Raw genomic sequence first — 26,588 nt, 5'->3', positions numbered from 1 at the left:
ATCTACCCAATAAGGCGGATTGGTTTTCTCCAACAGAACTGAACATTGATGTGAACAACGGTTAGATGGTCTATAATGAACAGGGCTCTAGTCTAACATTGTTCCCACACTTTTTTTTAGTTGGTGGTACCAAAAATTATGTTTTCGTGCAGTGTCACACAATAGAATACATTTGAGTAATCTTTTAAAGTCATTCACAATGCTTTAAGGATGGTATTAGAAAAATAAGTTGTTGGGTTGACAATTAGGATGCTTTTATATTTTATGGTCAAAATAGGGCTCCTGAATTTTCAGATGTTTTTGTTCAGGAGAGATGAATTTGCCTTAATCTTTATGTGCGCTAATATTATATATAGGCCTAAAGCCAATTAGTGCTAATTCACCACATGAGGAAGTGGAAACGCAAAACACATTAGCTAGATCGTCAACTCTAATCATAAACTGGATGGTTCGAGCCCGGAATGCTGATTGGCTGACAGCCGTGGTATATCAGACCGTATATCAAATCAAATGTATTTATATAGCCCTTCGTACATCAGCTGATATCTCAAAGTGCTGTACAGAAACCCAACCTAAAACCCCAAACAGCAAGCAATGCAGGTGTAGAAGCACGGTGGCTAGGAAAAACTCCCTAGAAAGGCCAAAACCTAGGAAGAAACCTAGAGAGGAACCAGGCTATGTGGGGTGGCCAGTCCTCTTCTGGCTGTGCCGGGTGGAGATTATAACAAAACATGGTCAAGATGTTCAAATGTTCATTGATGACCAGCATGGTCGAATAATAATAAGGCAGAATAGTTGAAACTGGAGCAGCAGCACAGTCAGGTGGACTGGGGACAGCAAGGAGTCATCATGTCAGGTATTCCTGGGGCATGGTCCTAGGGCTCAGGTCCTCCGAGAGAGAGAAAGAAAGAGAGAATTAGAGAGAGCATATGTGGGATGGCCAGTCCTCTTCTGGCTGTGCCGGGTGGAGATTATAACAGAACATGGCCAAGATGTTCAAATGTTCATAAATGACCAGCATGGTCGAATAATAATAAGGCAGAACAGTTGAAACTGGAGCAGCAGCACAGCCAGGTGGACTGGGGACAGCAAGGAGTCAACATGTCAGGTAGTCCTGGGGCATGGTCCTAGGGCTCAGGTCCTCCGAGAGAGAGAAAGAGAGAAGGAGAGAATTAGAGAACGCACACTTAGATTCACACAGGACACCGAATAGGACAGGAGAAGTACTCCAGATATAACAAACTGACCCTAGCCCCCCGACACATAAACTACTGCAGCAAAAATACTGGAGGCTGAGACAGGAGGGGTCAGGAGACACTGTGGCCCACTCCGAGGACACCCCCAGACAGGGCCAAACAGGAAGGATATAACCCCACCCACTTTGCCAAAGCACAGCCCCCACACCACTAGAGGGATATCTTCAACCACCAACTTACCATCCTGAGACAAGGCTGAGTATAGCCCACAAAGACCTCCGCCACGGCACAACCCAAGGGGGGGGGGGGGGGGGGGGGGGGGGGGCGCCAACCCAGACAGGATGACCACATCAGTGACTCAACCCACTCAGGTGACGCACCCCCTCCAGGGACGGCATGAGAGAGCCCCAGTAAAGCCAGTGACTCAGCCCCTGTAATAGGGTTAGAGGCAGAGAATCCCAGTGGAAAGAGGGGAACCGGCCAGGCAGAGACAGCAAGGGCGGTTCGTTGCTCCAGAGCCTTTCCGTTCACCTTCACACTCCTGGGCCAGACTACACTCAATCATATGACCCACTGAAGAGATGAGTCTTCAGTAGAGACTTAAAGGTTGAGACCGAGTTTGCGTCTCTGACATGGGTAGGCAGACCGTTCCATAAAAATGGAGCTCTATAGGAGAAAGCCCTGCCTCCAGCTGTTTGCTTAAAAATTCTAGGGACAATTGGGAGGCCTGCGTCTTGTGACCGTAGCGTACGTGTATGTACGGCAGGACCAAATCAGAGAAATAGGTAGGAGCAAGCCCATGTAATGCTTTGTAGGTTAGCAGTAAAACCTTGAAATCAGCCCTTGCTTTGACAGGAAGCCAGTGTAGAGGCTAGCACTGGAGTAATATGATCAAATTTTTTGGTTCTAGTCAGGATTCTAGCAGCCGTATTTAGCACTAACTGAAGTTTATTTAGTGCTTTATCCGGGTAGCCAGAAAGTAGAGCATTGCAGTAGTCTAACCTGGAAGTGACAAAAGCATGGATTAATTTTTCTGCATCATTTTTGGACAGAAAGTTTCTGATTTTTGCAATGTTACGTAGATGGAAAAAAGCTGTCCTTGAAATGGTCTTGATATGTTCTTCAAAAGAGAGATCAGGGTCCAGAGTAACGCCGAGGTCCTTCACAGTTTTATTTGAGACGACTGTACAACCATTAAGATTAATTGTCAGATTCAACATAAGATCTCTTTGTTTCTTGGGACCTAGAACAAGCATCTCTGTTTTGTCCGAGTTTAAAAGTAGAAAGTTTGCAGCCATCCACTTCCTTATGTCTGTCTATATCATGGGTATGACAAAACATGTATTTTTTACTGCTCTAATTACATTAGTAACCAGTTTATAATAGCAATAAGGCACTTCTGGGGTTTGTTATATATGGCCAATATACCACAGCTAAGGGCTGTGTCCAGGCACTCCGTGTTGCGCTGTGCATAAGAACAGCCCTTAGACGTGGCATATTGGCCATATACCACACCTCCACGGGCCTTATTGCTGAAATATAACACCTAACTAGCCATGTCTTATAGTAAATGTAATGTCCCCCATTTTGTTTTTGCAACTGGGCCCAGTGCACTTGCGATGGCCGATGCACAAGGGCGAGGCTAGCATGCTTAGATGAGTGACACCTGTACAGTGTAAATGGCTAGTTAGAACAGAAACCTGCATGGTGAGCCTACATGGGTTTGAACAGTTATGAGTGATGGACTATTCACAATGCCCATCTCTTACACCCACCTCTTAAAATTATACATTAAACTAGTGGAAAAAGCCAGCCTACGTCACATTAGTGTCCATTTCCCCACTGTGTATCACCAAAACTCCATATCAGTCTAGTTGGTCCTAAGTAAGCTCATATAGCCCTCAAGCTCTGGACTTCAAAGCCAGTTCCACTGTGTTTCATTGTTCCCCTCGAATCAGGGACCAATTTAGACCTGGGATACCAGGTGGATGCAGTTAACTCAGGTAGAACAGAAAACCAGCCCTGGACCTCATAGGGTAAGAGTTCAATACCCCTGTCATATAGTGTTTCCATCAAATATTCAGAACTCCACGGTGGGGCATTTAAAGCTGCCATACGGTATTATTATTATGTATTTATTTCACACGCCTGAGAAACGGGTGGTCCTTTTTAGACATTTAAAAAGTAATGCAGAAATCGCGCCACCATTTCCTGGTTGTAAAATGTTTTAATAGTTGGCCTAATTAAAGTTTGACAAAACAAGCCATGTATGATGTAGAGGATCATTGCACGATTTAAAACACTGAAATATCTTTTCAATAACCAAAAATATTGTACATTCAGATGTTTGAAGCTGGTGTACAAAACCTAAAATAAAAGACGCAAAAACTGAATTTAATGGGAAGCAAAGAAATTGCGCACATAGAACAGATCTGCTTCTAAAAACTTGCTTTCAATGAGAATGACAGATCTCACATTTCTATGTGAATTTGGTCAGGTGGCCTAAAAAGTGACATACTGCAGCTTTAATAGTGAGCCCCTTCCATACAGACTGGAAAATAACATGACAAATCATGTCTAAACAGACGTGTGTGTGTTAGGAGTTGGTCTCACATCACAGCAAATCCAAAACCATAAAAAAAAAAAACAGTGTGTCAATCATCCTTATGTCCGTGCTTTTACAGGAAGCATTGGTCTTTCTTACACCACTGAAATGGGAAATATTATCCTTCCCAACCGAATAAAATCATATACATTTTTCTGAATTAATAAAACACGTTCCTATTGTTGCTGTACATGTGTGTGCACGCTCAGCATATCAATACATACAGGTAACTACCAACATAAAGGAGACACCAACATAAATGATCTTAATAGGGGGTTGGGCTACTATGAGCCAGAACATCTTCAATGCACCTTGGCATAGAGTCTACAAGTGTCTGGAACTCTATTGGAGGAATGCTCCATTCTTCCACAAGAAATTCCACCATTTGGTGTTTCGTTGACGGTGGTGGAAAACGCTGTCTCACTCGCCACTCCAGAATCTCCCATAAGTGTTAAATTGCGCTGAGATCTGGCGACTGAGACACTTCAAACCCCCTATGGTCCTTTGAGACCTCCATTTCAGTCCCAGAACTCTTCTAGCCTAGGCAGCCCAAATAACCACCATGGGATGTTAATTGCTTAATTTACTCAGGAACTACACCTGTGTGGAAGCACCTGCTTTCACTATACTTTGAATCCCTCCCTCAAGTGTTTCCTTTACTTTGGCAGTAACCTGTACATGCGCCATAGATGTGTGAATGTATGTATGAAATAGAAGTCCCTACACAAGACTGTGTATAGTAGTTATGTATGACCAGCCCATGTCAACAGATCAGTTACAGTGTGGTTATGCAGTGATAATCTATACGCTGTGTGTTAGTGTGTGTGTCCAGTATGGGCCATTTAGCAAGTGTTCCAATACAATTGCTGACGTTGAGCCACAGCCTTGTAGAACGGTGTAATCCAGGGTTCCCCAACTAGCAGCCCACTGATTTTATTTAGCCCATCCAAGTTCTGAAAATTACTATTTTAAATTGTTGACCATAAGACTGTTATAACACCAGCCAATCAGCTCCCAAGTTTTAATTTTGGAAATCTGTACCACAATATTCCCAGGCATAATACAGAGATATATGTGATCATATACAAACATATGCCAGGTTTGAAATTATGTTTTAGTCAAATATATTTGTTTGGGCTTCTTGCGGTCAATTTGCAGTCAACAAATGATTTGTAATTATGTTAATCCGCTCATGAAAAATCATGCCATGGCTTAATCTAGTTGATGATCCCTGTTGTAAACCAAGGTCCATTAAAAACATGTCACAACCTTTAGTCGTACTGGTGTCCTCTTACCAGGGAAGAGCAGGGGGTTAAAGGATGAACAAAGTGAGAAATGACTCTGAACAAGAAAACAGTTCAGTTCTATCTCCTTCCCTCCTCAACATTTGCCTACTGAATGGGGTCCCAACTCCTACTATCCAAGAAGAATGAATGCCAGAATTCCAGCCTAGCTCCATGTATGGAGCCATTGATTCTAATGGTGAGAGATGTGTCAACTCAGCACCACACATCCGCAGAAGTAAGAACTGGGGAAACAGCATGTCTTCTCTACTGTCATGTTTTCAGCTTGCTGTCCATCTCTACATGTGTCTGCATGTGGCTAGGCAGGTCCTGTAGAGACAAGGGGGAGACAAGGTATTGAAACACTGACAATAACCCCGATCTCTTCCTTATATGCAAAGAGCTCTCAAATTCTGCATTTCTGACAGAATAATCATCTGTAATAACAAGATCTGTAATTCAGGCAGACAGTCTTGTAGACAGACAGGTTGACTGTTTGTCTTTGTCCATCAGTCAACCTGTCTGTCTACAAACCTGTCTGCCTGTCTCTAACCAGGTGGGAGGAGTCTCGAAATTCAGGTAAACCAAGCAGCTACTGTCTGTCTTTGTCCGTCAGTCAGCCTGTCTACAAAACTGTCTGCCTGTCTCTTACCAGCTGGGAGGAGTCTCGAAATTCAGGTAAACCAAGCAGCTACTGTCTGTCTTTGTCCATTAGTCAACCTGTCTGTCTACAAACCTGTCTGCCTGTCTCTTACCAGGTGGGAGGAGTCTTGCGTGGCAAAGGCGGCGTCGCAGTTCCTCCAGCGACACCTGAAGGTCTGCAGGTGCGGGTTGCTGTGGTCGGTGAGCAGGTGCTGCAGGAGGTGCTCCCCCATGCCAAAGATCAGCGAGCAACCGTGCCACTGCACACAAAGGTCAAGTCAGAAAATGACCTGTCAGACAAAACGATAGGAAATATTCTGAAGGTAAATCCTAGCGTGTTTCTCTTACCCAGCAGCGGTAGTTTTGCATCAAGTTGAGTTTCACGGCCTGGACGGTCCCGTCGTAGCAGCCTGTGTAGATCTAGAAGAGAAGAGTAGTTTATTGTCCACAACTTCTCTTTTCAATTTTGTAAATTCTATCAACTGTACAATGCATTCACAGTAGTCCCCTTTCCAATGTACTGAATGTAGATGTTGTTCATATTGCCTCTAGGCCCACAGGCAGGAGGGTTGGCTTCTGGGCTGACTAAACAAGCTCACTTACCACGCTCTTATGGATGGCCATACACATCACCATGTCATGGTGGCCCCCGTACACCTGCAGCCGGTCGTGGGACTGTGGAGAGAAAGAAGGGTTGAGGGAGGGAGGAGAGAGAGACGGAGAGAGGGGTTGAGTGAGGGAGGAGAGAGAGACAGAAAGAGAGGATCGCAGGACAGAGATGGTTCACCATCTTATATTGTGTGTCTGTTCTTTTATTAAGTGTGTTGCACTTTAAAATCAAGTATGATTTGTTTCAGAGACACAGAGGGGAGAGAGAGCGAAAGCGAGGCGGACGGCCAGGCTGAGACCGAGCGAGACGGCCAGGCTGAGACCGAGCGAGACGGACAGACTGAGACCGAGAGAGACGGACAGACTGAGACCGAGCGAGACGGACAGACTGAGACCGAGCGAGACGGACAGACTGAGACCGAGCGAGACGGACAGACTGAGACCGAGCGAGACGGACAGACTGAGACCGAGCGAGACGGACAGACTGAGACCGAGCGAGACGGACAGACTGAGACCGAGCGAGACGGACAGACTGAGACCGAGCGAGACGGACAGACTGAGACCGAGCGAGACGGACAGACTGAGACCGAGAGAGACAGACAGACTGAGACCGAGAGAGACAGACAGACGGAGACCGAGAGAGACAGACGGAGACCGAGAGAGACAGACGGAGACCGAGAGAGACAGACGGAGACCGAGAGAGACAGACGGAGACCGAGAGAGACAGACGGAGACCGAGAGAGACAGACTGAGGCAGACCGAGAGAGACAGACTGAGGCAGACCGAGAGAGACAGACTGAGGCAGACCGAGAGAGACAGACTGAGGCAGACCGAGAGAGAATTGGCCACTATTCTAGAAAAATCCTCAGCCCCTGGTGTTAGTCTCCACAATTCAGAGGTTAAATGCCTACTCTTCGCAGATGACCTGTGCCTGCTGTCCCCTACAGCACATGGCCTACAGCAGAACCTGCTAGAGCAGTACTGACAGACCTGGGCCCTGGCAGTAAACTTCAAAAAGACTCAAATAATGATTTTCCAGAGAAGATCCAGATCTCAGGGAACTAGACCAAAGTTCTCAATTGGTACAAAATATATAGAGTACTGCACACACTACAATTACATAGGTTTAAAAATAAGCTCAACTGGACACCTTAATGAGGCAGTGAATGAACTGAGAGAAAGTACACAGGACATTCTACGCTATTAAAAAACAAATTCAAATTGAAAACACCTATTACAATTTGGCTAAAACTAATCAAATGTGTCATTGAACCAATTGCACTTTATGGCAGTGAGGTGTGGGGTACTCTTGCAAAACAAGATTTCACCAAATGGACAAACACCCCATTGAAACCCTGTATGCAGAGTTCTGTAAGATTTTCCTACATGTCCAGAGGAAAACTACAAACAATGCATGCAGGGCAGAATTAGGCCAATATCCACTAACAATAAAAACTCAAAAAAGAGCAATTAAGTTTTAGAAACATCTAAAATACAGTGACCGCCTCTCATATCATTACCAAGCCCTGCAATGTCAAGAGTTGAGCATAGAAAACAGTCCCCTCATCCAAAACCTTCTGCCCCAGCTGTGCCCTGGACACCGTATGTGAATTGATTTCCCCCATTTCTTCAGAGCTCGTGCTGCTAGGTGACCTAAACTGGGACATGCTTAACACCCCGGCCATCCTACAATCTAAACTTGATGCCCTCAATCTCACACAAATTATCAATGAACCTACCAGATACAACCCCAAATCCGTAAACACAGGCACCCTCATAGATATCATCCTAACCAACCTGCCCTCCAAATACACCTCTGCCGTCTTCAACCTGGATCTCAGCGATCACTGCCTGCGTCCGTAATGGGTCTGCGGTCAAACGACCACCCCTCATTACTGTCAAACGCTCCCTAAAACACATCTGCGAGCAGGCCTTTCTAATTGACCTGGCATCCTGGAAGGACATTGACCTCATTCCGTCAGTAGAAGATGCCTGGTTAGTCTTTAAAAAGTACTTTCCTCACCATCTTAAATAAGCATGCCCCATTCAAAAAATGTAGAACCAGGAACAGATATAGCCCTTGGTACACTCCAGACCTGACTGCCCTTGACCAGCACAAAAAAACATCCTGTGGCGTAATACAGTAGCATCGAATAGCCCCTGAGATATGCAACTTTTCAGGGAAGTCAGGAACCAATATACACAGGCAGTTAGGAAAGCAAAGGCTAGCTTTTTCAAACAGAAATTTTCATCCTGTAGCACAAACTCCCAAAAGTTCTGGGACACTAAAGTCCATGGAGAATAAGGGCACCTCCTCCCAGCTGCCCACTACACTGAGGCTAGGAAACAGTGTCACCACCGATAAATACGCAATAATTCAGAATTTCAATAAGCATTTTTCTACAGCTGGCCAAGCTTTCCACCTGGCTATCCCTACCCCGGTCAACAGCCCTGCACCCCCCACAGCAACTTGCCCATGCCTACCCCATTTCTCCTTCACCCAAATTTAGATAGCTGATGTTCTGAAAGAGCTGCAAAATCTGGACCCCTACAAATCAGCCGGGTTAGACAATCTTTACCCTCTCTTTCTAAAATGATCTGCCAAAATTGTTGCAACCCCTAATACTAGCCTGTTCAACCTCTTTCGTATTGTCTGAGTTCCCCAAAGATTGGAAAGCTGCCGCTGTCATCCCCCTCTTCAAATGGGGAGACACTCTAGACCCAAACTGCTACAGACTTATATCCATCCTGCCCTGCCTTTCTAAAGTCTTTGAATGCCAAGTTAACAAACAGATCACAGACCATTTCGAATCCCACCGTACCTTCTCCGCTACGCAATCTGGCTTCCGAGCTGGTCATGGGTGCACCTCAGCCACGCTCAAGGTCCTAAACGATATCATAACCGCCATCGATAAGAGACAATACTGTGCAGCTGTATTCATCGACCTGGACAAGGCTTTCCACTCTGTCAATCACCGCATTCTTATCGGCAGACTCAACAGCCTTGGTTTCTCAAATGACTGCCTCGCCTGGTTCACCAACTACTTCTCAGACAGAGTTCAGTGTGTCAAATCGGAGGGCCTGTTGTCCGGACCTCTGGCAGTCTATGGGGGTGCCACAGGGTTCAATTCTAGGGCCGACTCTTTTCTCTGTATACATCAATGATGTCACTCTTGCTGCTGGTGATTCTCTGATCCATCTCTACGCAGACAACACCATTCTGTATACTTCTGGCCCTTCTTTGGACACTGTGTTAACTAACCTCCAAACGAGCTTCAATGCCATACAACTCTCCTTCCGTGGCCTCCAATTGCTCTTAAATGCAAGAAAAACTAAATGCATGGTCTTCAACCGATCGTTGCCCACAACTTCCCGCCCGCCTAGCATCACTACTCTGGACAGTTCTGACTTAGAATATGTGGACAACTATAAATACCTAGGTGTCTGGTTAGACTGTAAACTCTCCTTCCAGACTCATTAAGCATCTCCGATCTAAAATGAAATCTAGAATCAGCTTCCTATTTCACAACAAAGCATCCTTCACTCATGCTGCCAAACAAACCCTCGTAAAACTGACTATCCTACGACCCTTGACTTCGGCAATGTCATTTACAAAATAGCCCCCAACACTCTACTTAGCAAATTGGATGCGGTCATCCGTTTTGTCACCAAAGCCCCATGTACTACCCACCATTGCGACCTGTATGCTCTCGCTGGCTGGCCCTCTCTTCATATTCGTTGCCAAACCCACTGGCTCCAGGTCATCTATAAGTCTTTGCTAGGTAAAGCCCCGATTTATCTCAGCTCACTGGTCACCATAGCAGCACCCACCCGTAGCACGCACTCCAGCAGGTATATTTCACTGTTCACTCCCAAAGCCAATTCCTCCTTTGGCCGCCTTTCCTTCCAGTTCTCTGTTGCCAATGACTGGAACGAACTGCAAAAATCACTGAAGCTGGAGACTCCTATCTCCCTCACTAGCTTTAAGCACCAGCTGTCAGAGCAGCTCATAGATCACTGCACCTGTACATAGCCCACCTGTTATTAGCCCATCCAACTACCTCATCCCCATACTGTTATTTTGCTCCTTTACACCCCAGTATCTCTACTTGCACACTCATCTTCTGCACATCTATCACTCCAGTGTTTAATTGCTATATTGCAATTATTTCACCACTATGGCCTATTTTCATTGCCTTACCTCCGTTATTCTACCTCATTTACACACACTGTATATAGACTTTGTATTGTATTATTGACTGTATGTTTGTTGATTCCATGTGTAACACTGTTGTTGTTGTTTGTGTTGCATTGCTTTCCTTTATCTTGGCCAGGTCGCAGTTTTAAATGAGAACTTGTTCTCAACTAGCCTACCTTGTTAAATAAAAGGTTAAAAACATTCATTTTTAATCAAATCCAGCTGGTCCTGGGGTTGTGTTCACAAACCTGTTCTAATAAAACAAATTACAACACAATCAAAACTACATAGCTTAATGGGAAACACAAACACAAAGCAAAATGCAGTGCTATCTGGCCCTAAATTGACAGTACACCGTTGCTAACTATTTGACCATGGTTACTGATCAAAACCTTAGAAAAACCTTGACAAAGTACAGGCTCAGGGAGCACAGCCTTGCCATTGAGAAGGGTAGACACAGGAATACTTAGCTCCCTGTAAAGGAAAGGCTTTGCAACCACTGCACCACAGCAGAACAGAGCTGCATTTCCTGACAAAACATCAAAAATATAAAACAATTAGATAGTGTCATTTCCCCAAATTTGAAACCCTTATTCAAGATTTCAAAGACCTCTCTGATGAGAGTAGGCAACCTGTCCTGTTGGGGGAGGACGCAGAGAGCTGTGGGTTGGCAGCGCACTACATTGCTGCCTGCCATAAGTTGAGGGACAGTGTCTGACAGACCAATCAACCTACACATGTTCTCTACTGCATGCTTATTATTATTGTTATTGTATGGTTATTTTGACCCTTGGTTATTGTGGTTACTGTTGTCCCGTTGACAATTTAGATTCTTATTATTTTCATATTGTAAATATCCAAAGTAAGCTTTGGCAATATGTACCAATAAAGCATATTGAATGGAATTGAGAAAGAGAGCGAGACAGACAGACGGAGAGAGCAACAGATAAGCTGGTAATCTGAGTGAGTGGATAAAGCCATTGAAGGAGAGTAGGATGAGGCAGACCCACCTGTAACTCGTAGACACGCACCAACTTGTCCAGGCAGGCTGTCACCATGACCTTCCCCAAGATGGCTAACGCTGTGACTGCGTGGCTGTGACCCTTATAGATACGGACCAGCTCACCCGTCTACGCATGGACAGACACAGAGGGAGCGAGGAAGATGTCAACCAAAAAGACTGAAATCAAATATCAACTACATCCACAGATTGTTCCGTCATACGGGAATGAACGTGTTATGATGATTATGTGAAAAAGGAAAGTGATGGGAGGGGTTAGACACTCACGTGGATGTTGTGGGCGTGGACAGACGTATCACTGGAGCCGCTGAAGACCAGGTCATTCACCACCTGACATCAGACAAATGGGGAAAGAATGATCATACCTGACAGGCAGAGTCAGAGTTGTCCGTTCAAGACCACCAACAAATTACCGTTACATTAACATGCCAAGTGTTAACTCTAGTGTCCAAAATGAGAATAAAACACTGATTGCATCACATTCAGAACACTACAGGAGAACAAACCCTGAAATATGCCGTGTCAGCGTAGGAATGCTGACCCGGGATCAGCGTAGGAATGCTGACCCGGGATCAGCGTAGGAATGCTGACCCGGGATCAGCGTAGGAATGCTGACCCGGGATCAGCGTAGGAATGCTGACCCGGGATCAGGTCCCTCCTGTCCATATGGTCTAAGAGGGAAATGTGTTCTCGGTAAAAGGTCGGGGTTGACTCCACAATTGACTGAATTCAAATGGAATTGACCCCTGACCCTGGACCCAATGGTGACACGATAAGATTTCTATTTTAGATCATATCAACTACCCGACTCCTCACCTTCATACAGAGGACGGTCTTAGTGTGGCCCTGCAGTGAGCGCAGCAGCAGACCACTCTTGGCGTCACGTACGCTGATGGTGCTGTCGTAAGAGCCCACTAGCAGCACCCGCCGCGCACCCTCCTGGGACGTGCCCAGGCAGCTCACCCCCCGTGGGCCGTGGCACTCAAACACATCCAGCTGCCTCTGGGTCTGCAGGGGAGAGAGGGAGGGAGAGGAAGGAGAAGAGGAAGAGAACAACTGTTTGTATCATATTCTGATCCAAGCTATAACTAGGAACTACCATGTTGAATAGAGGACCAATCAAAGCGTCTCAGAGAAGGAGTGCCGATCTAGGATCGGTTGTGCCTTTTTGATCGTAATGGAGAGAGAATAAAATCATATGGATAAGGGGGACCTGATCCCAGATCAGCACACCTACTCTGAGATGCTTTATGATTTCAGGACCTGGACTCCAGGCTTAGACACACTCACCTTGACCTCAAAGCTGACCACAGATCCATTTGCCAGGCCTACGTACAGGATGTTCCAGTGAATGTGCAGACACAGCACCCGGTCGGACAGAGAGATCTGCTCAAGGCACTTCTTTGACTGAAGAGGGAAAGGAGGAAGATGAGGACAATAGATATACAGTAGAGAGAGGGGAGGTGATGTATAGGAAGATGAGGACAATAGATATACAGTAGAGAGAGGGTAGGTGATGTATAGGAAGATGAGGACAATAGATACAGTAGGGAGAGGGGAGGTGATGTATAGGAAGATGATGACCAGAGATATACAGTAGGGAGAGGGGAGGAGATGTATAGGAAGATGAGGACCAGAGATATACAGTAGGGAGAGGGGAGGTGATGTATAGGAAGATAATTCTCAAATCAAAAGATAACCCATCTACACACAATACATCATAATGACAAAGTGACCAGAAATATCAAATTTAAATGACCCCCCCTTCCCCCGAGTCAAAACTTTGAAGAAGCATACCCGTCTTTCTGGGTATGTTTTTATTCTGTACATACTTCCTTCTTCCCACTGTCAATTAGGTTAGTATTGTGTAGTAACTACAATGTTGTTGATCCATCCTGTTTTCTCCTATCACTAGGGCTGTCCCCCGGGGGGGGAATGTTGAAACTTATTTTCCATATATAGACAGACACCTTATGTGTTTGAATAAAACCAACTACATATGCACTGAGCTTGTCTGATGCTTTAAGCACATATTTTGATTAAATAATTAAGACACAAATGACTAAAGAAAGAGCCTGATGGTCAGACTAAAACATTTTTATAGCGAGTGCCTGTGTGATTGGCGCACGTTGTCTCGCTCTCCTCCCTACTGCAGTGAAGGCACCACAGCAAGTGTTAATTGCTCTCTCTGTGCTGAAGCTGCAACAATTTCAGCCATTTAGTTTCTTACTCGTTTCTGAATTAAAAGTTGTTACCATAATCCCTCATTTGTTCAGGAAAAACATTCCCTATTCCCTCAAACCTTGCTCTCTTTACGTGAAACAAATACGCATGGCATGCGACCAATAGGGCCTGACCTATAGCATATCATTATCACATCGATAAACAAACACCAAAAAACAAACACGTGACAGCAAAATGGATGCGGAGGACGTGAAAAAAACACTTGAAAACGGGAGAATGTTTACTGGTTGCTCAGGAAAACAAAGGGAAGACAGATCTGTGGGATATATTTGACTTGGTTGTGGAAATGACTGGAGATGGAGGGTATAGGAAACAGGCGTTGTGTGAGTAGTGTCCCAAGCTGTTGCTGTTAGATTACAATATTATTTCTTCTGACAATTTGGAACAGTGTAAACACTAAGTGTACAAGAGAGTCATAACAAAAACATGTTTATAATATATATAAAGCCTTTATTACAGCAGACTAAAAACAGCTGCATGGATTAGTGAATTGCGTTTTACTTTTGTTTAGGCTAATTATTCAACGCTCCCTTTGGTTATTTAATTTTTAAACTAAAAATGCTTGACTGTATTTCAAAACGTGAATGTCTCGCTGTGTGATGGAATTAACAAATGATCCAGTAGCCTATATACTGAAATATAGGCCTAAGTAAGTTACGGTATTAAAGACTAAACAAGATGCTCTCTGAGGCCTACAGATCGACGGTGGTTATACAAGGCTGCTATACTAAGCCTACTAATGAAAACGGCATTACTTATTACAAAGCTCATCATCATCATAATAATAATAATAATAATTGTAACAACAAGAAAAAGGAGGCTATAGGCTATAAGAGTTGTGTGCATATTAAGTGTGACAAACTGGTGCTGTTAAATTACAATATACCTTTTCTGTCTGTTTGGAAAAGAGTAAACACTCAATAAATAAGTAATATCAGTCTGCCGTAACAATTTTTAAAAAGCCTTTTTTGGATACGCTAGCGTCCCACATATCCCAGAAGGGTTAACTGACTTGCCTAGTTAAATACATGTAAAATAAACAATTTGCTATTATGCACATAGCAACATAGGGAAAGGTGCCAATTCTACAGGGCACTGAAGATCATGTTTCAGAACCGCGGACAACACGGGAGAAAGAACATTTGATTTATTTGTGTGGCACCATTATTTTTTACATAATATAACTCACATACAATTTTAGTACAACATGTCTTAGTGATGGACTATGCCATCCCCGTGGCCTCCACAATGGACTAGTCCACTGAGACAGGCGCGAATCAGACAGGTGTCTTATACAACACAAAAAATAAACATTGCGACTGCTCAACTAAAGAAATCTCGGTCAACCAACAGCCTATCGACCAAACAATCGACCAGTCAACTACCTATTGCAGCCATTAAAACGCTCTAAAAGTTTTAAAGTCACCATTGGCCTCTTGGTGAAATCATTAGGAAGGACGATTGTATGTTTATTGATACACCATCCAAAGTGTAATTAAAAACTTCCCCATGCTCAAAGGGATATTCAATGTCTGCTTTTAAAATGCTCTACCCATCTACCAATAGGTGCCCTTCTTTGCGAGTCATTGGAAAACCTCCCTGGTCTTTGTGGTTGAATCTTTGTTTGAAATTCACTGTTCGACTGATAATTGTATGCGTGTGGGTGCAGAGATGAGGTTGTCATAAAAAAAAAACATGTTAAACACTATTATTGCACACAGTGCGAGACAAAACATTTCAGCTTTCATTTTTTATTAAATGGTAAAAAAAATGTGAAAAATATTATTCCACTTTGACATTATGGGGCATTGTGGATAGGCCAGCGACCGAAAATATCTAAACCTAATCAATTTCAAATTCAGGCTGTAACACAACAAAAATGTGGAAAAGGTCAAGGAGTGTGAATACTTTCTGAAGGCACTGTGTGATGAAAGGGGTGTGGTACCTTGATGCTGAAGCAGCGGATGGTGAGGTCACTGGAGCCGGTGTAGAGACGTGCTGGCAGGCCGGGCAGAGATGACACCAGCAGGCAGTTGATCTTGTTGGTGTGGCCCTCAAACACAGCTTGGCACGCTTTGCTCTGAACACCCCAGGGACAAAAGTACAGTATCTCAGCATTGTAAGCCTGCCTGCTAGTCAAATCAAATTTATATTGTAGAATAATAGAAGACATCAAAACTATGAAATAACACATATGGAATCATGTTGTAAACAAAAAAAAGTGTTAAATCAAAATATATTTTATATTTGAGATTCTTCAAAGTAGCCACCCTTTGCCTTGATGACAGCTTTTTACACTCTTAGCATTCTCTCAACCAGTTTCATGAGGAAGTCACCTGGAATGCATTTCAATTAACAGGTGTGCCTTGTTAAAAGTTCATTTGTGGAATTTCTTTCCATCTTAATGAGTTTGAGCCAATCAGTTGTGTTGTGACAAGGTAAGGGTGGTATACAGAAGATAGACCTATTTGGTAAAAGACCAAGTCCATATAATGGCAAGAACAGCTTAAATAAGCAAAGAGAAATGACAGTCCATCATTACTTTAAGACATGAAGGTCAGTCAATCCAGAACATTTCAATAACTTTTAAAGTTTCTTCAAGTGCAGTCGCAAAAACCATCAAGCGCTATGATGAAACTGGCTCTCATTAGGACAGCCAGAGGAAAGGAAGACCCAGTTACCTCTGCTGCAGAGGATACATTCATTAGAGTTACCAGCCTCAGAAATTGCAGCCCAAATAAATGCTTCACAGAGTTCAAGTAACAGACACATCTCAACATCAACTGTTCAGTGGAGACTGTGGGAATCAGGCCTTCATGGTCGAATTGCAGCAAAGTAACCACCACTAAAGGACATCAATAAGAAGAGACTTGCTTGGGCCAAGAAACGCGAACAATGGAATGTCCATTGGAAATCGGTGGAAATCTGTCCTTTGGTCTGATGAGTCCAAATTTGAGATTTTTGGTTCCAACCGCCATGTCTTTGTGAGACTCAAGAGTAGGTGAACGGATAATCTCAGCATATGTGTGGTTCTCACCGTAAAGCATGGATGAGGTGGTGTGAGGATGCTTTGCTGGTGACGCTGTCAGTGATTTATTAAAAATTTAAGGCACACTTAACCAGCATGGCTACCACAGCATTCTGTAGTGATACGCCATCCCATCTGGTTTGCGCTTAGTTGGTCTATCATTTATTTTTCAACAGGACATGACCCAACACAACTCCAGGCTGTGTAAAGTCTATTTGATCAAGAATGCTGCATCAGATGACCTAGCCTCCTCAGTCACCCGACCTCATCCCAATTGAGTTGGTTTGGGACCGCAGAGTGAAGGAAAAGCAGCCAGCATGTGTGGGAACTCCTTCAAGACTGTTGGAAAAGCATTCCAGGTGAAGCTGGTTGAGAGAATGCCAAGAGTGTTCAAAGCTGTCATCAAGGCAAAGTGTGGTTACTTTGAAGAATCTCAAATACATTTGTATTTGTTTAACACTTTTTTGGTTACTGCATGATTCCATATATGTTATTTCATAGTTTTGAAGTCGCACCATTATTCTACAACGTAGAAAACAGTACAAATAAAGAAAAACCCTTGAGTTAGGTGTCCAAACTTTGTACCAACATATGGCAAACCTTTGTTTTAGCAAACATGTGTTTTGAGTTACCTTTCTAGCTAATAAGCCATGTTAGAGTTCAGACTTCCTGCAATTACAATGTGGGTAGGTCAAAACATTGAAAAACAATCTACCAAATCTATTAATTTTAAAATGTTGATTACTTCTCCTTGCCGTTATCAATCACCTGAGATGACAAGACGTGAAATTTTGCTAACGTATAACAGGGGTCTCTGGGTCACCGGTTGTCAGGGGGGGTCTTAATTGCCTGCAAGGGGGTCCCTGGGCAAGAAATGTGTAAGACCCCTGTCATATACGCACCAATAGGCAATATGCTCGTGCTGTGTTATCCCCTGAACATGTATACAGGAAGCCCCCGTGGATCTGGAGGTCATGGACGGTGCCAGTGTGGCCCTCGAAGCTCCCCAGAGACGGCTCCTGCTCCTCAGCCACATCGGCACACTCTGAGGGGGGAGAGATAGAGGGTCAAAACCAGGAAACGGAGCCATATCACAAACACTAGTTTTGGAACAGACAGAAACTCATACACTGTGTAGACTGGCTTACAAACAGAAAGACATATAATACACTCACGCTGTGCGGTATTAACATTCAATGTTTATGACTAATTGACACATTTTCATTTCAGCCCAAAAAATGGTGGAAGTGGACATATGAAGCAGGTAACTCACTTGGGGGACTATGTTTCTCTTTCACAGTTACAGGGGGTAACTTAATTTTGCTGAGGAAACAGAAACCACAGGTATTTCACATTAGGGGGGGTGTGGGGGCATTGCATTCAAAAGAGGATTCTAATGCAACAATGTGGGTTGATACTCTGATAACATAACGCCTGGAAACACTATAACGCCTGGATACACTGATCTAGCAATTACCAAACAATTTAGCTTCCATTACTGTTATTGATACCTAGGTCCTTGAGATATTGTTTATTCCTTTATGGTAAATGTACAGTAAAGAGACTAACCCGTAGCTGGTGTCCTTCAGTTTGATGTCCTTCTGGTCCTCCTTAACCCTGACTGTCTGGGTACCGCTAGAGTTCACCTCCACACACACAGACCTAGGTGGGGCAGGAGAGGTGGAGGGGAGCTGTGCAGGAGCTGGGGTGTGTGGAACAATGGCCTCCGGCTCCTCCTCGACGTCCGAGTCATCGATGGCGACGACGTCCATGTTGGATCTCAGCTGGCGCTCTACAGTGACTGTCTCGACGTAGCAGTCGCTGTCTCCTTCGTCACCCCCTTTACCCCCGTCCTTCTCCTGCCCCAATAGAGGGTCTTTCCGCCCCTGTGTGAGGTGGACAGAGGTGAGGGTGAGCCCCTCTTGGTCCTCTTGGTCCTCCCAGTCCTCCGAGTCACTGGTGGTGGAACTGGCCGTTGAACTCTGGTCTTGAACGTCTTCCTGCTTTGACTTGGTCCTCCTGTTGGCCTTCTCGTTGCTCTGCTTCTTTTGCCTTCCCCTCAGCTGCTTGGTGCTGGTAGACAGTGAGGTGGAGCTACCCACCACCCTCTGCTGGCCGAGTGTCGCAACAGCAGGTGGTGTAGTTGCAGGAAGGGTCACTGTGGTGGAAGGGGGTTTGGCGGATATGGGGATGGGTAGAGGTGAGGGAACGAGGACAGGGGTGGTGGAGCGAGGGTTCACGAGGGGATAGGAAATGACAGGACTGCGCGAGGGGGTGGCACGAGACTGGCTGTTGAGAGAGGCAGGCTCTTTTTTGACAGGCAGGCTCACTGAGGTGGAGGGGGTGGGGTTTAGGATGGGTATGGCAGAGGGGGTGGAGTGGTAAGCCTGGGTCAGATTGGGATAGGGCGACATGGGTGCCGCAGAGGTGGGCCCAGTGGGGGAGGGGATACGGAGGTTGGACAGAGGAAGGAGTGAGGGGTGTTGGGTAGGCACCGTAGCTGCTGCCACTGCCCCTTGCATCCCCTGCAGGATCTCAATACGCTTGGCTCGGAGACCGTTAATCTCTGTGGTAACCTGCAAAACAGACAACAAAAGTGAAACCGATGCCACACTTCATCTATTCATCCTCTATACCAGGGTCGTGTTCAGGGTCGTTCCTATGTGTATCTTAATAAAAATCCAGGTAGAACCTCCGTTTCCTTCCCTTTCATCCCTACTGATCACAACCCAGGTAGATGTAGTGAGCATCCCGGGCGTAGTACCTGCTGTTTGACCAGTAGGAGGCGCTGCACCTCTGTGTAGGCGACCTGCAGGGTGTTGCGGGCCTGGATCAGGGAGGTGTCTAGGCTCTGTAGGGAACCGCTCAGCTCCTCCTCCATCAGAGACACAGCTAGCAGCTGGTCCACCTGGACATTCTCTACAGAACAGGGAATGGAGTAAATCTGGATGTAACGACCACACAGACAAAGTGTGAACCTCAATAGTCTAATGTGGGGGTCTTCACCAGTCTCATCTCCTTCATCAGTAAAGACTGGAAAACACAGGACATGTCAAAGCAATATACTGGGGAGTGTCTTTCCCCTTCCCGGTTCAACAATACTGGGGAGTGTCTTTCCCCTTCCCGGTTCAACCCTACTGGGGAGTGTCTTTCCCCTTCCCGGTTCAACAATACTGGGGAGTGTCTTTCCCCTTCCCGGTTATTTCACAGTGCAGGTAAAGGAGGGGAGACAAGGAAAGAAAGACACTTTGGACTATTGAGATGCACTCACAGAATTGTGATCACACCGACTGACTATGGAAATGAGTTACAACAGTGATATGGAACATGGAGCGAAGAAAAAAACGTTGACATCTCTCTATTGCAAAGTTATAAACCGTTGGATTCTAGCTTGAAATATACTTATTCATGTTAAACATACCAGAACTTGGCGATTACTTTAGATAAGAAATGTATATGTTGGGGGTCAAGGAAGGGCAAAGAGGAACTTTGTGTATGGAACGTTAAAGTGAGGAAAAAGGGGAAGAGCAGAAAGTTAATATTCTGCTCAAACATGCTATTGTTGAATATAAATGTTTCTGAGGAGGGAGGCAAAGGGCAACAGTCTAGTTTCAGTTCTTAATAAGGCAGGCCAGTTGCTGCGGAACCAGCCTAAAGACAATCTGATTACAGTCCTCTCTCTCACACACTTCCACGAGGGTCCTGACAATACCAGTAAGAGGAGCCTACTGTGTTTCTGACTAACAACAGAGAAGGACCGTCTTAAGACATGCAAGATGACTCCGCCTACTCGAAAGGTATAAATGTGTGCTTGTGTGACTTGTATGTTGTGTTTGCAGCTGAAGCACTCAGTGGATTGAATAAACTTGGTTTGAGCTGTGCCAAAACTTGGTTTGAGCGGAGCCAAAACTGCTATTGCAGGGACGGTGGACCAACCCTCCACATGGGCGGAGATAGAACAATTAATCTAATTCCGCTCACTTTGCAGTGCTTGTAGTCATGGCTACCCATACCCAAGGCACCGGTAATGGACCCGAGTAACAACAATACAAGCAAGCCGAGAGGTAAATCTGACAAATAAATTTGGCAGGGAAAACCCCCGAACCTTGTTCCCAATGCGGCTCATTTGGCCATGGGTGGTGCCTGAGCCCTCTGCCCCCCCGGCTCATTTGGCCATGGGTGGTGCCTGAGCCCTCTGCCCCCCCGGCTCATTCCGGGGTAAGTGCAGCTGTTCAGACATTTTTTTCACTGACTAGTGAGCAACAGCAAGCACTCCTGAAAGCAGCCAGAGTTGGAGATAACGCAAATGGGTATTTGGTCTATGTGCGGTCGTCAAATTGGCTGAATTTATGACGAAAAATCATTAAGTTCAGTGGGGTTACAGGGATAGAATCTAAAGCTATGCAATTACTACCCATGCTCTTTACAATAGGTCCAGTGACAATACCGGGCTCATTCTTTATGGTAACACGGGGTAGAACCGATTATAATGTAGACACAGAAGTAACAATATGGGCATATTTCAGGAAGGAGGGTACCACAAATTTTAAGTGACAACTTACCGCTGTTTGACTTAATCTTTTGCTTTTTCCCACTCTGATCCACACCAGAGGTGTCTAACAAGTCACTATCCTGAGACAAAGACAGAGGAAAAGAGAAGGGTGAACACTAGCTGGCACATTTGTTAACATCAATAGACTTGAAAGAAGCAGGAAAAGTAGCAGCCTGATTGTCTAATAACTCCTCCCCTTACCACTTTCCGCTTCTTTTTCCTCTTTGTATTCAACTGTCTCTGCTCACTGTCCACTCCTGCCTCCCTGTACTGCTCTGGTTCAGTCTTCACACATAAAGACTGAGGGGCTCGGGGTGACCTGCTATCCCGCAGCACAGTGCTAGGCTGCTCCGATCCCAGCGTCCGAGCCTCTGACGGTTGCTCTCTGATGACATCACTAGCAGGCATTGCCTGTGGGAGAGAGGGAGTGGGTAGGGCTGCAGGGGGCGGGGCTCCGTCGGGGAAACCAGACTCCCATTGGAAGCCCTCTGTTAGGGGGAGGTCCTCGTCTTCGTCCAGGGCCAGGCCCTCTGGGTCAGAGAGGGGGTTCACCAGTTCAATGCCAAACCTGCAACATGAAACCATTACCTTCCAATTACAGATAATATTGTAGTGAGTAACACAGATGCATGCTCCCAGAGCAACAGTCAAAAGAGACAGTTTGATCTTATCTTAGTCTTAAACGGCATTGTTAAAAAAAAATACACAGTTGTCCAGAATAATATAATTGCTTTCCTGGTCATGGACTAAAAACCATCCATTCTAAATGAAGAATATCCATTGAAAGTATGTTTTTGTCCAAGACAAGACATAACCTGGGTTTAGTAAACCAGTCCTAAGTGCTGCCCTCCCTCACCTGGGCATGCCTTTGACTTTCTCCTGCTTCTTCCGGTTGGCCTCCTGATACATCTCCCTCCAGTTGACCTTCCTCTGTGACCCCGCGGAACTGAGCAGCTTCTTCAGTGTGGGTTTGAGCCCTGCCCCTGTCCCCGTCTCCTTCTCTCCCTCGCCCTTCCGTATCCGGCGAGCTGCATTCAGGTTAGGCTCGTGGGCTCCGGGTTTGCTGATATGTCGGGTCAAGTCCCTCTTCAGAGAGGTAGGTCGTGGAAGGGTGCTCAATCGGGGCACAGTTGAACCTTCCTGAGGATTGGTTTGGCTGCTAACCGGACCGTATGTGTCTGAAGCCAATCCCTCACCTTCCTTGGTCAGTTGTGAGTTACTGGTTTCCTCTACCTTGGGGTATCGGGTTGATCTTCGTTTAGCTTGGTTGCCAGGGAGAGGCCAAGTTTCACTTGAAGCCACAGATCTGGTAGTGCTAACATGTGAGGACTGCAGGGAGGTGGTGGTGGAGGTTTTGGAGGAGAGACTTTTGAACTGGCTGACTGGGGAGCTGGAGTTGGGAAGTGTGGCTGCCTCTCCGCGCTTGGTCCTCTGTGTCCTTCTGGTTAGGCCCTCCTCGGCCTCGACCTCTGCCCCCCTGCAATGGCCTCGAATTGTGGTGAGAGTCGGGGTGACGGAAGAGGCTCTTGGGGGCTCCCTCACCCCCAGGGCTCTCCGGACCTGACGTAGCATCACAGTGACGTCCACGCTCCGTATCCGCCCCTTGTCGCTGTCACCCTGACCAGAGGGACCTGAGCTGGAGGTAGAGACGGGGGCAGTGGTACTACCAGAGAGTCTCTCCCCTGGGCTGAAGATGATTGCTCCTTTTGGAGGTAGGTGATCACTAGTGAAGTCCATATCCTGGGTCTTTCTGGGTGCCTGCCCATAGAATTCGTAACCCAACTGGCTGGTTTTAGGCCACCTCAGCTGGCCTGGTGGTAGCGTCACAGGATTTACTCCGGCTCCTCTAAGGCTCTTATGAAATGTGTTGGGCCTGCTAGCTTTGAAGCCCCTTCCTCTGACACTAGTGCCCAGGCTCTGGATGTCAGGACTGCCAGAAATTGGAGGATTGTCATCACTGCCAACTTGATGGGGCTGGGACAATGTAGACTGGGTGTGTTGTTCACTATAGGGGTGGCATGTTCCACCTGGGGGTCCCCTAAATTCTGGCCAGGGAGGCTGAGCTCCACTCTGCCCCTGTGGTGTGGCTGGCTGACTGGGGGGCAGAGACTTGAGTTTACAGGCGAGCCGGTTCTCCTTGTTTTGTACCAGCTTACCACTGAGTGGCTGTGATGTCTTCTGCTGGGGTTTCTTCTCTTTGGAAAGTTTTTTGGGTGTTTTCGATTTTAGTTTAGCTACTTGCGGTATCCATTTCAGTGCTTGTCCCTTTGGCTTCTTTGTAAATTTCCGCATGGGAGGTTTCTGCTTTTCCGGGTCTTGTAGCGCTTCCATTTTTAGATTTAGTTTCTTTTTCTTCCTCTTTTTCTTTTTCCTATGTTGGAAGACAAACGGAATGACGTTCAAAATGAAGCCAGTAGGGATTTAACAAAAGGCATCGGTTCCTGGTTCAAATTTATAAGAAATTAGTGCGTTGGCCCGCAGGGCCCAAACCGATCCAAATGTAGCATGGACCCAAGGCGATCCAAATGTAGCATGCATCGGTCAGAACATCGATTCAAACATTACGAATCACAGGTTCATAATTTTTGGGTTGCTCAAATTACTTTATTTTTACCTTCCAAAAATACTTCCTATTTTGTGACAACTGTGTCCTCTCCTTCATTGTCGAACTAAGCAAGTAATTGTGTTGACAGTCATTGATCTACTAGTCATTTGGCATCAACCCAAAGCAATATCAGAAGCATAGTCAAACAGTGCTCAGCTTCGCGCGCTGACCAACAAGAGGTAGGCCTATTCCTGATCATGCATGTCACCTTCAGCATTCAAATGTTTGTTCAATGGCTTGCGCAACATTGTGCTTTATTAGTTGAGTAACATCCAATGTCATTTGCTAGGTTATTTTTTTAATCAAGTGTGCTGTTGAAAATGGTGTTTTACCGGTATAAAAGTATTCAACCCTTTCTTAACCGGTTAATGGGGGTTGTTTATTCAACAACAATGGACCAAAATTTGCATCCCTAGTCATATCCTTAAAACACACACACACACACACAGCGAGAGGACCAGCTCATGAGCTCTAGATTTTCATTTAGAATGGAAAATGTATGTGTTAGTGCAACAAATGTTAGTTCAACGAATCGTAATCCTATCGAATGGCATCGATTCATTCCTTTAATCAAACGAATCGCACAGAATCCTTTAAACTGAAATGTATCATATCCCATGTATCAAGATAAATTTGGAATTGTCTTGAAAGGAAATATGCACATCCCTAAAATAATGGCTTCTTCGCTAAGCAAACTCTAGTATCTCATGTCTTGTACGACAAAGACAATGCAGTGTATGTAGCTGCTTTATATCAAGGAAGCTGTAATAATTTTTTCAACTGGCACAACAATTTACATTTTACCAAGTACTCTCAGGTCTCCTGTTGTTTAAAATGAAGAGACAATGTAATAAACATGGAACTCACTCCATCTTATGCAGTTCTTTGTTCCTTTCCCTGACTTTGGAGAGCAGCTCTGCGTCGAGGTCTTGTTCCACATACATAGGCTTAGTCTTCCGTGGCGGGTTCTTGATCTTGTCTCCGTGCGACTGGGTGGAGATGTGCTCGGCGTACTCAGTCAAACCTTGAGAGGACACTTTGCACACTTTGCACCAGTGCCTACAATCCCTGGGGAAGAGGAGGGGTGGCATATTTCTCTAGTCATGGCCATGCTTATTTCTCTAGTCCTGGCCATGCTTTCAAATGTTTGTTAAATGGCCACATTTATTTCTCTAGTCCTGGTCATGCATATTTATCTAGTCCTTGTCATGCTTATTTCTCTAATAGTGATTATTTATTTATGAACTTTTAGTTACTCGGGGCAGCCCAATTGAGACCAGGATTTCGTTCCCAATCGTGCCCTGAGTGGAAAAATGTTCTCACAACAGGAAGAACAATTGATATTACAATTAAAACATAATGCATATTAACGTAATATCAGGTCTAGAAATGGAAATTAGACGGTGTGTGGAACTAACCACTACCAAGTAATAGAGTCAGTCTTTACACTTGAAAGCATAATTTTTTGTAGGGACGTGGTACTAATTATTACAGACATGTCTGCATTAAGATAGGTTATTCAGTTCACAAAAGACCTGTATGGTTGGGAATTGAATCTCACCTGCCCTTCACATTCTCAAGCTCTCGGTGGTGTAGCATGCTCTGCATGTGCTTGTGCGCGTCCTGTAGGATAGTTAGGAGAAGAATTTTAAAAAAAATCTGAACTTGAATAACATCTCTCAAGACATGGCAATAGTGAAAAATGCCAATCAACAGCATGCAATTGGCTTCAGCCTGGAATCGCTAAACCAAATCACAGTATCTGACACAGTAACCAATATTGTATGGACAATTATAATTGGTTATCATCTATAAAATACTGTCTAACACTGTACAAGTAATCCAGTTGAAATGTGCTCTGTTCTGGGAAATAAAATACCAATAATAAGATTGATCTTACATTTTTCAGGTAGACCTTGCGACATAATATACAATAGCAAGACACCTCCACCTTCACGCTTGGGGTCTTCTTAGTCGGTGTCATCTCTGGAAAGGGAAAATGATATGCAGCTAAGGAGCTAATGACAGTTTCAAACGTAACTACCTTGATTTAAAACTCCAAAGACAAGGCTTTTTACAACGTAAAGATTTCCTCGTCTTTGGAGTTATGAATCACTGCCTACCGTGCAATTTCTTACCACCTGGAGCCAACAATATAATATTTGAGTGTCTGTGAGATGGTGTGTCATGACAATCAACCTATCCAATACACACTCACTTACAATTTAATTTACAAACAGGTAGATGCAAACAATGGATTATATTGTTCGCTAGCTAGCTCTTTTTAGCATTGTATTACTACTGTCCGTTTGTCAATGTTTAGATAGCTAACGTTAGAGGTTGGTTGGTTGGCTAGCTAGCTAGCTTCGTTTGCAAAATATGACAAACACGTTTCCAAAACATTCTCAAGATACCAGGACCACAGACATGTTAGTTTATGAATTGTGTAGAAACATACATTGCAGTGTAGAAACCATACTTACCTCCTAGAGTTTGTTGATATATTATTGTACTCAGCAAATCTCACATGGCCAATTTGATCGCCATGCTGGTGGTCCACAAAACACCCGACCGCTGCTGATCCACCTCGTCATAGTTGGCCCGA

The 26,588-nt window shown here is 45.0% G+C and overlaps 1 protein-coding gene across 2 annotated transcripts; it reads right to left on the bottom strand.

The window, feature by feature from the left end:
• Positions 1–3,403: 3,403 nt before the first annotated feature.
• Positions 3,404–26,586, bottom strand: LOC139414973 (zinc finger protein 106b). 2 transcript variants are annotated; one of them, XM_071162654.1, is made up of 20 exons: positions 26,467–26,586; positions 25,884–25,969; positions 25,545–25,606; positions 24,851–25,051; positions 22,235–23,749; positions 21,580–21,946; positions 21,389–21,458; positions 19,591–19,745; positions 18,396–19,402; positions 18,100–18,149; positions 17,729–17,871; positions 15,744–15,878; positions 12,845–12,961; positions 12,371–12,562; positions 11,822–11,884; positions 11,544–11,663; positions 6,330–6,401; positions 6,075–6,146; positions 5,840–5,986; positions 3,404–5,414 (listed from the first exon to the last, which is right to left on the bottom strand). In XM_071162654.1, exons 2-20 carry the CDS (start codon positions 25,965–25,967, stop codon positions 5,358–5,360), a joined length of 4,629 nt encoding a protein of 1,542 aa, XP_071018755.1. In that variant the 5' UTR covers positions 25,968–25,969; positions 26,467–26,586; the 3' UTR covers positions 3,404–5,357. The 2 variants fall into 2 exon arrangements, with proteins under 2 accessions (XP_071018755.1, XP_071018756.1); XM_071162655.1 differs by lacking the exon at positions 22,235–23,749 and having other exon boundaries at positions 26,467–26,585.
• Between the last annotated feature and the right edge of the window lie 2 nt (positions 26,587–26,588).

This window comes from Oncorhynchus clarkii, chromosome 8 (assembly GCF_045791955.1).
Source record: "Oncorhynchus clarkii lewisi isolate Uvic-CL-2024 chromosome 8, UVic_Ocla_1.0, whole genome shotgun sequence".
Taxonomy (NCBI): Eukaryota; Metazoa; Chordata; class Actinopteri; order Salmoniformes; family Salmonidae; genus Oncorhynchus; species Oncorhynchus clarkii.
The sequence above is the reverse complement of the archived record's forward strand: the minus strand, read 5'-3'. Positions and strand labels throughout refer to the sequence as shown.